We start from the raw sequence: 12,722 nt of genomic DNA, 5'->3' as shown, positions 1-12,722 counted from the left end.
TACTACCTACAAGACATTCTAATATAAGTAATTCCAATATAAAGACACAGGTAAGTTGGAAGTACACAAAACAAGAAAACCCATGTAAGCAGTAAGTATCAGAATGGCAGAATGGCCATCTAAGTATCACTTAAAATAAACTTCAAGACTTGGTATTAGCAGAGGGAAGAATTTTGTACTGATTAATACAGGAAGATACATCTAAATGTGTACGGGTCTAATTAGAAAGTGTCCAAATATAGGATGCAAAAATTGACAGAATTAAAGGGAAAAATTTTAAATTCCACAATTCTCTTAAAAGGTCCTAAAACCCCTGGCTGAACCTAGCCACTGCCTCCTGCCACAACTCTTCTCCAACCCATTCCTTCCAGATCTATTTACGCACACATGTTTTCTTCTTGCCAGTGAGCTAACTCCTCTTTTCTGCTTCCAAATCTCTGCATACACTGTTCTCTCTGCTTAGAACAATTTCAATTCCTTCTTGGGTGACTCCCACTGTCACTCCAAATGTCCCTTCCTCAGAGATGCTTTCCCTGTTGATGACATGTTTTCAGAGCCCATCTGTGGTTGCACATTTTTATCTTTCCTTCTCTCTCTCTTTTTTAAATTTGAGGGACATCTGGGGTGTCTGGGTGGCTCAGTCATTAAGCATCTGCCTTTGGCTCAGGTCATGATCCCAGAGTCCTGGGTTCCAGTCCCACATCGGACTCCCTGCTTGGGCAGAAGTCTGCTTTCCCTCTCCCACTCCTCCTGCTAGTGTTCCTGCTTTGTCTTTCTCTCTGTCAAATAAATTTAAAAAATCTTAAATAGATAGGTAGATGATTGATAGATAGATTTGAGGGACATCGGAGCTGCCGTGAAAAAAGAGCTAGGGACAGAAACAAGTACAGAATGAGAACAACCCACACGGTAGAACAGAAGACACAAAGGTATTCCTAGAATTTTTTTTTATTTTTTTATTTTTTAAAGATTTTATTTATTCATTTGACAGAGAGAGAGATCACAAGTAGACAGAATGCCAGGCAGAGAGAGAGGGGGAAGCAGGCTCCCTGCTGAGCAGAGAGCCCAATATGGGCCCAAGACCCTGAGATCACAACCTGAGCCGAAGGCAGAGGCTTTAACACACTAAGCCACCCAGGTGCTCCTAGAATTTTTTTAGATAGAGAAGGTGGTAGTGATAAAGGAAGAAAAGTTGGCTCATATTAGTCAGATGACTTAATCTCCATGTGTCAGTGAGTTAGGAAGCTGGTAGTGAGCAAGGGAAGGGAGCTGGGGTGATAAATAGCCTGAATATTTTACTGTGCTGAGCTTCTGCTACAAAGAGTCCATCCATCCGTCCATCCATCCATTCATTCCACAGCATGAAATACCATCAAGAACATATAAAACTTCTATTAAAGCTACATGGGGGGACGCCTGGGTGGCTCAGTGGGTTAAGCCTCCTCCTTCGGCTCAGGTCATGATCCCAGGGGCCTGGGATCGGGTTCCGCATTGGGCTCTCTGCTCAGCAGGGAGCCTGCTTCTCCTCATCTCTCTCTCTGTCTGTCTCTCTGCCTTTTTGTGATCTCTCTCTCTGTCAAATAAATAAATAAAATCTTTAAAAAAAAATAAAAAAATAAAGCTACATGGGTTGCTGGGCTGCCCCTTTCTGTAGATGAAAATAGGTAGAAACCCAGTCCTGTAGGGAGCAGTACACTCACTAGTTTCATGTAGTTAGAATTACAATTTCTGGTGTGCCCTTGTGTGATTTGGAGTAGGAGAGGAGGGACAGAGTATTAAAAGCATGTTTATATCATGTCATGCTCAATGAGTCTGGCACATTTGAATCTAGCTATGATACTGTTGAAAAGTTTGGGAAGAATCTGTAGGAAGTAGGAAGGACTTCCACCAAGGTATACCAGAGACCGGCATTCACACAGCACACTGCCTTGTTTGTATCAGTCACGTGGAAACATACAGACGATCAGCAACTGAAAACCATACAAAAAATTATCTGCACTGTGCACTAAAAAATAAACTGTAACTGCTTCTATGGTTTTGGGTTCGCCTTAAGTTCACTCAAGTACGTATTGTTCAATATCAACTGAGAAGAGAAAGCCCAAGCTTCTTGTCAACCCACTGGACAGATACTCAAAAGATTCAAAATAACCTAAGAAAAGGCAAGATTTCTCCAGCAACAAGGGGCTCTTAAGGTAGTAATCTCCAAAATTACATCAACGCAACGGAAACAAAAATGCTCAGTTTGCCCTATGACCGAACATTACTATTTTAATTCAAAACCATTATTTGAAAAATCACACATAATCTAATGAAATATTTCTGGACTGGTAATGGTTAACTATTTATACAATAATTCTGAATCTTTGAAGAAATATTTCTGAAATCACCACATTTACATTGATCTTTTCAAAAAATACATCAAATATGGTGATATAGGGACGCCTGGGTGGCTCAGTTGGTTAAGCAGCTGCCTTCGGCTCAGGTCATGATCCCAGCGTCCTGGGATCGAGTCCCGCATCGGGCTCCTTGCTCAGCAGGGAGCCTGCTTCTCCCTCTGCCTACCATTCTGTCCGCCTGTACTCGCTCTCTCTCCCTCTCTCTCTCTGACAAAGAAATAAATAAAATCTTTAAAAAAAAAAAAACCTCTCAAAAAAAAAATATGGTGATATAAACAATTTTCACTCCCTCAATTATAAAATCACAACAAGAACAAAAACAGCTTACTCTTTAATTAGTAATTATTATGAATATTATATACAAACCAGTATGCTAAACATGGAATATAAAATTCCTACTAATAAGGAGTTTATTGTTCAGTTGAAAGATAAGACGTATGCATACATAATCTTATATAAAGCACAGAAGAGGCAAGTGTCCAAGGAAAGGACAACAGGAAGCATGACAAGATTTCAAAGATGTCCTAAATATAAAGGACATCATTGCAACAACTGGCAACACTTGACTGGGATCTGAGGATTAGACGATATTAATATTATCAAAGCCAATTCCCTAATGTTGATGGTTACATTGTGGTTAAAGGTATGCTTCTTTGTAGGTAATATGCACCAAAGTGTTCAGGGATAATGGGGCCTAATGTTGGTAATGTATTTGCAAAGGATGAAAAAAAAAAAAAAGTTCTTTGTACCACACCTGCAACTTGCAACTTTATTGCATCTTTGAGATTGTCTCAAAAGCCAAAATGAATTTTAAGATGGTGATTGTGAGTAAAGTAGTATCATTCTGAGTTTTACAACTAAAAAGTAATCTCCATTAATTCTTGTTTGCTTGTAGACACACAAGTATTTATTCTGCTTTACTTGGCAGAACCCTGAGACCCTTGAGGAAAATGTTCGGTTTTACTGTAATTTACATGGCACACAACTTTTGTCGCCCTTTTGTAACCTGCTAAATGTAAAGAATATGGTTGCCACTTTGAAAACGGTAATGAGAGTTTAAAATGTTCATATTTTGAGAACTGTGGGTCATTAAGAAAACCACAAATTTAACCAGTTCCATAATTCTCATTCAACTTTCACAAGTATGATGATAAGAAATTAGACAGAGGGGTGCCTGGGTGGCTCAGTGGGTTAAGCCTCTGCCTTCGGATCAGGTCATGATCTCGGGGTCCTGGGATCAAGCCCCGCATCAGGCTCTCTGCTCAGAAGGGAGCCTGCTTCCTCCTCTCTCTCTGCCTGCCTCTCTGCTTACTTGTGATCTCTTTCTCTGTCAAATAAATAAATAAAATCTTAAAAAAAAGAGAGAGAAATTAGACACAAATTCTGGGTAGCTATCTAGTTTATTCAGAGCTAGAAATTTGTATTTCATGAAATTAATTTGTTCTAAAAGGATAAAAACTGCCAAATAAAAGACTCTAAATGACCCCAAATTAAACTTTCCTCATAAATACACTTGTCCCCCATTTCTGTATTTTTTCTGTATATATTTCTGCACATGGATATACCAGATTAAGATATTCATGTTTTCATATAATATACAAAACACATGTATATACACACATATAAACTGTGTATATACATAAGCACTTGTATATATGTACATGTAAGAAAAAGAGTCACCCATATACCAACCCCAGACATCATTATGATGTGTTGAAGAACTTACTTTCCCTGGTATTCCCTCATTTCTTCCACAGGGCTCTCCTGGTTGGGGGAGGGTTGGTTCAAAGATACAAGAGAAATGAAAACTCTCTGTACCTCTAAATGGATATATTTTAAACACCCACTTCACTGGGACACTACTAAACTAATATATTAAATACATATTTATTTTTTCCAGTTTTCCATCATGTACTGACAACTACGTAATCAACCATCAAACCTCTCTCTGTCTCCATCAATGAGTCCATCTAACTGAACCCCCATGTTCACCATGCTGACCAGGTACGAACTTTACACGTGACCAAGAGATTCTATGTGAGGCACCACAAGAAAGATCTTCTCCTACAAAGGTCTAAACTTCATAGGGGAGACCCCATATACATGTGTTTTAAAAGTACCAAGTTCAAGAGTGAGAAGTATACAAGAATACATTGTTGCCAAGGGAGTAGTCAGGGAAGAAAGTCTGTATCCTATTGACTATGTGTTTTCCAGAACCAGAAAGTTCCTTGACTTGGGGCTGAAAAGTCAAGGATCAAGGCCATGCCCCTTAAACAAAGGGAGGCTTAAATACCAGGTAGGGCAGAGACAAGAGTAGAAACAAAATGGAAAAAAGAGAGAGTGAGAGAGAGAGAGCACAAGAGTTCAAAGACACCAGCTACAAAACAGGGCCACAGTGAGACTTTCTCCTAAATATAATCAGAAGCACTATAAAGGCCCTGATTAGGTAATCACGTTCTCACCATGTGAATTAGTGCTATTCAGTTTAGAGAAACAGAGCCAGAGTGAATTAAACCCCAGCCATACCACATTCGCTGTGTGATTTTTGAACGGTCCCCTGACCTTACTATGACTCAACTTCCTCATATGTAAAATGGAGATAATAACTGAACCTATCTAGAGTTTTCGGGGAGATTAACTGAGTTAGTTAATCAGAGTTAAACCGATAACTCTGATCACACTGCCAGTGAAACAGTGCTCAGCTCAAATGAACCTCTACCTAAGTATTGACTATTACACATCAAAAGAGGGAGTGTAAATAACCTCACACACGGCGTGCTCTAAACCACCTGCTTTGAAATTATGAGACCACACATTTGTCCAGTAGGTTTCCTAGAAAGTATGTTACCTAACTTATACTTAAGTAAATTCAGTGTACCTAAATCAATTCTTCTTAAAGGACATTAAGGCAATGAGTCTAGATGTACATACTGGCAAGTATTGCATATGTATTATATACTCACACATAAATTTCCTTCTATTACTCACATTCTCATAGAGAGCTTGAAGGGTCTCCAGATCAACCACAGAATTGTCCAAGTTCACAACAGCTGTGGAAAAAAAATACAAAAGAAAATAGATAAAATTGGCATTTAAGCCAGCTATAAAAAGGTGTCTGACCATCTTGAACAACAGTGATCATCTCCAGAATAGTGTTCTACCTTCAACACACTCACTGAATTCTACTACCAAGACTGTGTCCGAGGAATTTCAGCAGGGGTAAAGTGTAAAGCTTTCATCTGTCCCTCAAACACAAAATCCCATGCATATGACCCAGTCAAAGGTCAAAGATAAACTCTGAGTCTATCTATCTTTCAAGGTCCAACTGCATGAATTTGAAAAATTTGCTAAACACTAGAAAAAGGGGCTAATCACTCCCATTACTGCTATATCCCATTTTGTGAGATAAATACTTATACCTGCCAATTCTTAGACTTAGGACAAAGGTTACATTTAATCACTAAACGAAGGACTTAATATAAAAATGAAAGATGCATTTTCTGTTATAATTCTTTACATGGTTATGATCAAAGGACAATGCATTGACAATGGTATTGAGAGTAACACAGAGGCACCCTTAAAATCCACTTTTTAAGTATAGGCTTCACGCCCAGCATGGAACTCAACATGAAGCTCAAACTCACGACTGTGAAATATGCCCAGATCAAGTCGGATGCTCAACTGAGCCTCGCAGGCACCCCAAATCCATTCCTCTCATACAAACTGCCCACGCTTATATATGGAAAAAATGGGATGAATATTCAAAAACAGGGTACATGTTCTTAAATGCACTTAAAGCCTGAGAAGTATGTTGGATTTTGAAGTACGTTTTATAACTCAGTTTGGGCACAAATTAATCAAAAACATTCTGCATTACCTACATATATATTAGCTGGAAATGATGTGAGTTTGCCCTGTTCCGATTTGTGCCAACTAGCCAATTAAACTTCTATAGGATCAAAGATTTCTGGGAGAAAAATCACAAAGTAGATAATCACAAATTGGTTAGGTTTATTTTGATAATTGAGGCATTTCACACTGTCTTTTCTCTCAAAGCCTTAAGTACATGAGACATAGTCTAGTTGACTCCGGCAAAATACCAAGAAGGAATTAAAAAGGACAAGTGGGAAATTGAAGCATATGACGGATGAGATATCTAACCAACATAATGTAGCATTTCGGTTTGGAGCTGGGAACAGAGCCCAGATTCACCAACAAATATCACAGTAAGTAGAATATGATACTTCCACCCTAATACTACTTTCCCCATTTCCAACAAGTTACATCTCAAATATCAATCTAAGAATTTGATAAAGATTTTCATTCAAATGTTTTCACTCCTTGACCACATAAGGCAAACATATCACAATCTGTTTAATGACTCCAAGCGAAAAACCAACCCAACTAACTTCTGACTATATTTCAGAAATTAATTAAAAGGGATTAATAAATGGATTTTCACTGGAGGTAAAATGCCTATCATGTAACAAAATGCATAAAACCCAAATAAAGACAGCAAATTCATGTGTGGAATTACCCCTTTGGATTTGTACATTGTCTAGGCCTTAAAGAAAATCTTGCAATGAGCCAAAGATCTCTGTCTTTGGAATTCATTAGATAATAATCCAGTATTTCTACATTCCTCCAGCAATACAGCAAAAGATTGATGGGAAAAGAAAGAAAGAAATGCAAGTCGTCAACTTAGTGTAAGATTTCATTCTCGGAACATGGTAAAGACCCAAAAAAATCATTTATCCTCAAGTCAAAACTCTTTATAAAAGATACAATTGTCCTCTGATGTTATCCACCGTTTTAAAAACACGTTATTCCTATAAGTGCTCCCCACCTGCAACTTTGTGCGTATACTGCGGTTTCTCATCTGTTTATCTCACACAATGTCAGAAACTAAAGAACATCTTAATAAATGCCACATGGTCCTAATTGCAGGTATACGGTCCTAAGCAAGACCTCAAAAGTTCCTAATCCATGAAACCTCACTTTTTAGTCATCCACACGGAAATCTCCTTGGAAAGGAATAGTGTTACTATTTTTCCACACAATTTTCTCCCACTTGGCTTTACACTTGAGAGACGCTAACACGATTTGATGGGAATCGCAGTTTCGAGAGAACAATATAGTCACGCTTGAGTAGCTGGAAATTAGAAAAGACTAGATACTGGCGGGTGAATGGATGGAATGAGAGGCGTTCTCGACGGGAAATCAAGGCCAAAGAAGTCTTCTGGGAACGGTCAAAGTTACTGAGGTGCTGTATGCACTCAATTTGAAAAGCACGTTTTAGCATTTCAAAGATCGAGACTTAGACTAAAATTCCTATCTTACTAAATATTTAGTGATGTCTTCTAGTGCTCCCTCCCTTAAAATCTATATATTTCAACTGATAAAATTCTAAAATCAAGGAAATAAAACGATGCATTCACTCAGATACGCAATAATATGTCAAGTGCCTTGTCATTCAGGGACTCTGCGAGCTTACCACCCAGTTAACCGTTACTCAGAAAACACTGACTTGAAACGGGAACTAATTAGATGTGGATGTTCCTAATGACTCAGCCTTAAAAGCCTGCGGACGACTGAATGTACAGAGACCGCTCCAATCTGATGTCTAGGTATGGCCATGCTAAGGAATTCACAGAAATAGAAATACACATACATTTTTTAAAGGTGGCAAAAGATTCAAGGAAAAAGCACCTCACAAATTCCTGGAGTCCATGTGCCAAGTTTCAACCTTCTTTGAAAGAAAAATGTTTTGTTTTTTACGATTTTATTTATTTATTTGGCAGAGAGAGACACAGTGAGAAAGGGAACACAAGCAGGGGGAGTGGGAGAGGGAGAAGCAGGCTCCCCACTGAGCGGGGAGCCTGATAGGGGGCTCAATCCCAGGACCCTGGGATCATGACCTGAGCCAAAGGCAAATGCTTAACAACTGAGCCACCCAGGTGCCCCAAAGGAAAATACCTTTTTTAGAGATTATTTCAAGGTGATAATTTCTCTTTTCCCCCAAAAGGCAATACTATTTTTTATTTTTATTTTTTTATTAATAATTTTTTTTTTGTAAACATATAATGTATTATTAGCCCCAGGGGTACAGGTCTGTGAATCACCAGGTTTACACACTTCACAGCACTCACCATAGCACATACCCGCCCCAATGTCCATAACCCAATGCCCCCTCTCCCGACCCCCCCCCCCCCAAGCAACCCTCAGTTTGTTTTGTGAGATTAATAAAAGTCTCTTATGGTTTGTCTCCCTCCCGATCCCATCTTGTTTCATTTATTCTTTTCCCCACCCCCCACATTGCATCACTACTTCCTCATATCAGGGAGATCATATGATAGTTGTTTTTCTCCAATTGACTTATTTCGCTAAGCATGATACCCTCTAGTTCCATCTATGTCATTGCAAATGGCAAGATTTCATTTCTTTTGATGGCTGCGTAGTGTTCCATTGTGTATATCTACCACATCTTCTTTATCCATTCATCTGTTGATGGACATCTAGGTTCTTTCCATAGTTTGGCTATTGTGGGCATAAGGCAATACTATTTTTATGGGATGGTTTACTGATGGAGAAGGAACACAGAACATGGAATCGAACTTAACTGGGTTTCCATTTTTCTTCGCAGCCGCATCACTTCAAGTAAGTTACTTGACAAGTTCTAGTTTCTTTAGGGGGACGAGGTGAGGAGAAAAGGAAATCAAAGAAAATACTGGCAAGATTTTGGGTTTCGTAGGGACGAAAGGCAGGAGCAAGTAAAAGGATCTAGCATGTGGTTGGTTAATGATATTTCCCTCTTCAAGTTTTCACAACAGCTCAACCCTTCTGGCTCTAAGATGCTTTATTATCTAACTCGAGGTTAAAGTTTCTTTCTTTCTTTTCTTTCTTTTTTTTTGGGGGGGGGGGGTCCAATTTGTGTTTTGTGCCCTCATAAACCAAACAGAAAAATTCCACCTGTATCTACGAAGGGGTGTGCTCTCACCTAAACGATGAACTACCACAACTGAATGGCAACCTGGCTTGCGACTACAGGGTATCGTTGATCATACTCTTGTCTCCTTTACTTGGCGTTTAGACCGTTAGGCATAAGACGCAGATTTCAGAACACAAATAAACCCCAAATTTGGGAGGATACTCAGTGATAAAACTTTCAGATTACTTTTTTCTCTAACAGTCAACTGGGTGCTAATGGGATTATACTTCAGATAAGAGACCAACTACTTCACACTCATTTCTTCCTCTCTGCTGTAAGAATTTTGGGAGCAGTCATCATCGTCTGGGACTTCTCACACTTCCTACCCAGACATTCCCCTACAGGTCTACCAAGCAGTTTCCATGGTTTCCCCATAAGATATACATGAATTTGTTACTTTGAATTTAGCCAAGAAACACCTGTTCTATTTTTATGTAGAAGAGTGTAAGGACTAAGAAGATGTTGAGTGGAAATTCTCTTTTGCATGTTAAGAGATCATTAATTTATTTGTAAAGTACACAGACTTTTCAGGATTAGAACATATGGAGGTTTTTACCACTCTCTTTAAACAACCTATAAAGGACCGTGTGTTAATAATCACTCTAGACCAAAATGGATAGCATTTTTGTTTTAAGCTTAAACTTTTATAAAATGCCAAGGATGTGATAATTAAGTAAAAGAACATGATACCCTTTCTGGTTTTTCTACCAACAGGCTGTGTACGGTTGATCTAAGCTTCTCTGAGACTTTTATCAAGTGGGATGATGACTTTTGTCTGTAGCATATGTTCATCATGTGGAGAAAATAAGGAACTTTAGAGTAAGAAGGATAATTCAAGAAGCCTTGGAATAATTCATGTAATTAATTTCAAAACATGTATTATCTGTGAACACACTGGTTAGAAACTGGAGACAGGGCTGGCAATGTGTTAGATTAAAATTAGGTTCAGGATTAAACATTTGCTTCCAATAATCAGAAGTTAAGAGCATAAATAGTTCTTTAATTCATGAACTCCGCTGGCACACACTTGCTGATTCCCAGCACATTTCTCGTTAAACCACAATGTTACAGAGTGAAGAGTGAAAGTCTATTTTAGAACGCAAATGATCAATGTAACCTAAGCTACGGAAAATGTATCAAAATGAACTCTGCTAACAGAAAAAAAAAAAAAAGGATCTACTTTTGATTTTAAGATATTGCATTATGTAAAGAGAATTCTAGATCTGAGATGGGAAATGCTTGTATGCTCCACACATGACATTGTACACACCAGTACACAAACAGGTGAGAGTTACAGGCCTGTATCACATTCCCTGCACACTCCCTCTTTGCTGTTAACACTGCCCTCTTCGACACCAGCAATGTGGGACATGGTGCTGATTCTAACTCACTACGACTTTAAATCACACACAGACTAGAGTGCAACCCGTCTGTCTGAATTCCTGCATAACAAGAATCCAGTCTTTGCCCTTCTGATCAAAAAAAAAAGGGCATGAAAGGGAAAGGACCATATTTTAAGAGGTTGAGTTAGAGGAAACTCAGGCAAAACAAAAGTTCACAAAATACTGTTAGCCAAATTCAGAAATGTTTCGTCTATTTTGAGTAGCCAGAGGACACAGTTCGCGTTACAGGTGTCATTCAGTATGATATAATTACTCTTACAGGATGCACTGTTTTAAGCCACAGAACACTGTGAGTGCTTCACTTACTCCACTCTTGTTTTGTTTTGTTGAAGCTGTTCTCTAGGGGGAGACAGCCCTGAGGCAGCTTCTGACGGCTCCTTCCCCTCCATCAGCCCTGAACACTTACTTCAGTCCCCGTGGTTTCTTGCCTTAATCCCTCCTTCTCACATGACCTGCTGAAGTGAGGGTAGAGACCTCCCCAAAAGTAGAAAACCTCATGGTGTTTATTACCAAGAATATTAGTTATCCATTTCTGCATGGCAAATTACACTAAAGCTTAGGGCTTAAAATAAATTATCATATTATCAACAAACATTATCTGCCGGTCCAAAATCCAGGTGCGGCTTAGCTCAGTGCCTTTCCCCCAAGGTCTCTCTTAAGACTTTAATCATGGAGTTGGCCAAGGCTGAGACCTTCTACTATGAAGGCTCTGCCAGGGGATCCATTTCCAACCTCACGTGGTTGCTGGCAGGACCGGGTTCCTCAGACTGAAGCCTTCAGCTCCTCACTGGCTGTTGGCTGAACCTGAGCCTCAGTTTCTTGAGAGAAATGTCTCTCCACAGGGAAGCTTACGGTGGACAGCAGGCTTCCTTCAGAGGAGCCCCACCGGGCATGCAAGATAAGGCCCCCTTCTCTTCCTGACCTAATCTTAGCAGTGACATCCCATCATCTCCAAGAATTCATCTTGAGTCTCCAAGTCCAGTCCACACACCAGAGCATTCACACCAGATCCGTGGAGGCCATCTGAGAGGCTGCCACCACACCAGTGGCGAAGTCTGGCTCTTTGTTGCTCAGTCTTAACTTGTGGCTCTCTATTATCCTCTACCATGTACTAATTTTATCCAAGTTTCTGTTTTTCTCTCAGGTTCTGAAGGCACAGAAGAAATGGTGTGGCGTCATGATTTGCCAGAAAGGAGCAGCGCACGCGTCAGGAGAGGTGACCCCAGGCACAGCCTATCAATCCGCATCGGCAAAGGCTCCGAGGCTCTGTGCGACTGCATTCATCTGAGGCACGATCTTCAGACATACGGAGACACGACAGAACACTGTACAACTACATGTGCAAGCCTAATTCATGGTTGTGTCCTTCACCATATATCGAAGAACCCAGTAGACAAGAGGCTTGGGAAAAAAATCTTTGTTGAATGTCGACAGGTTGAAACAGTAATTCCCGAAAATTAACTGTACCTTTAACTTGACTGGACAAGCTAAATATTCCTTGAGCTCAGCCTGATCGCCCGTTCATAAGGAAACAGCTTCATGCTGGATGACCTTATAGTGCAGAAACATAAAACGCAAAGATAGCACCATGCAATGTCCTATCATCATTGGACACACAGCGCTGGGAAGCAGTGGGACACGTGAGGCTCTGGGTCAAGCTGGCTCCGTCTGGGTAACACAGGGCGTCTCCATTTGTTTAGAATCTGCGAAATGGGCCTAATAAAAGCACCTATAGGATACTTGCAGGGGGTTATTTAAGGCAAACACCTCGAAGCAGAGCCATAGTGCGTATGCATGAGGTAAACACTCAGAAAACGCTGGTGGTGTTTATTGTTATGACAGCCCCCTTACATTCCTATACGAAAAATGCTTGCCCAGTATCTCTCCAAATCAGTATTTTGAGAGATCTTACACCAGCTAGGTTGAAAACATTCT

At 39.8% G+C, this 12,722-nt stretch overlaps 1 protein-coding gene across 2 annotated transcripts in view; it reads right to left on the bottom strand.

Moving 5' to 3' along the window:
- Positions 1–12,722, bottom strand: part of FMN2 (formin 2) — a 371,232-nt gene that overhangs the window by 165,453 nt on the left and 193,057 nt on the right. For both annotated transcript variants that reach the window (XM_082702641.1, XM_082702642.1), the window contains exon 8: positions 5,385–5,446. In XM_082702641.1, coding sequence (XP_082558767.1) covers positions 5,385–5,446 — 62 coding nt within the window. The remainder of the gene's footprint in view (positions 1–5,384; positions 5,447–12,722) is intronic.

The sequence above is a fragment of the Mustela nivalis genome (genome assembly GCF_964662115.1).
Source record: "Mustela nivalis genome assembly, chromosome: 16".
NCBI classification, from domain to species: Eukaryota; Metazoa; Chordata; class Mammalia; order Carnivora; family Mustelidae; genus Mustela; species Mustela nivalis.
Note: the sequence above shows the minus strand (reverse complement) of the source record. Positions and strands in the feature narration are given on the sequence as shown.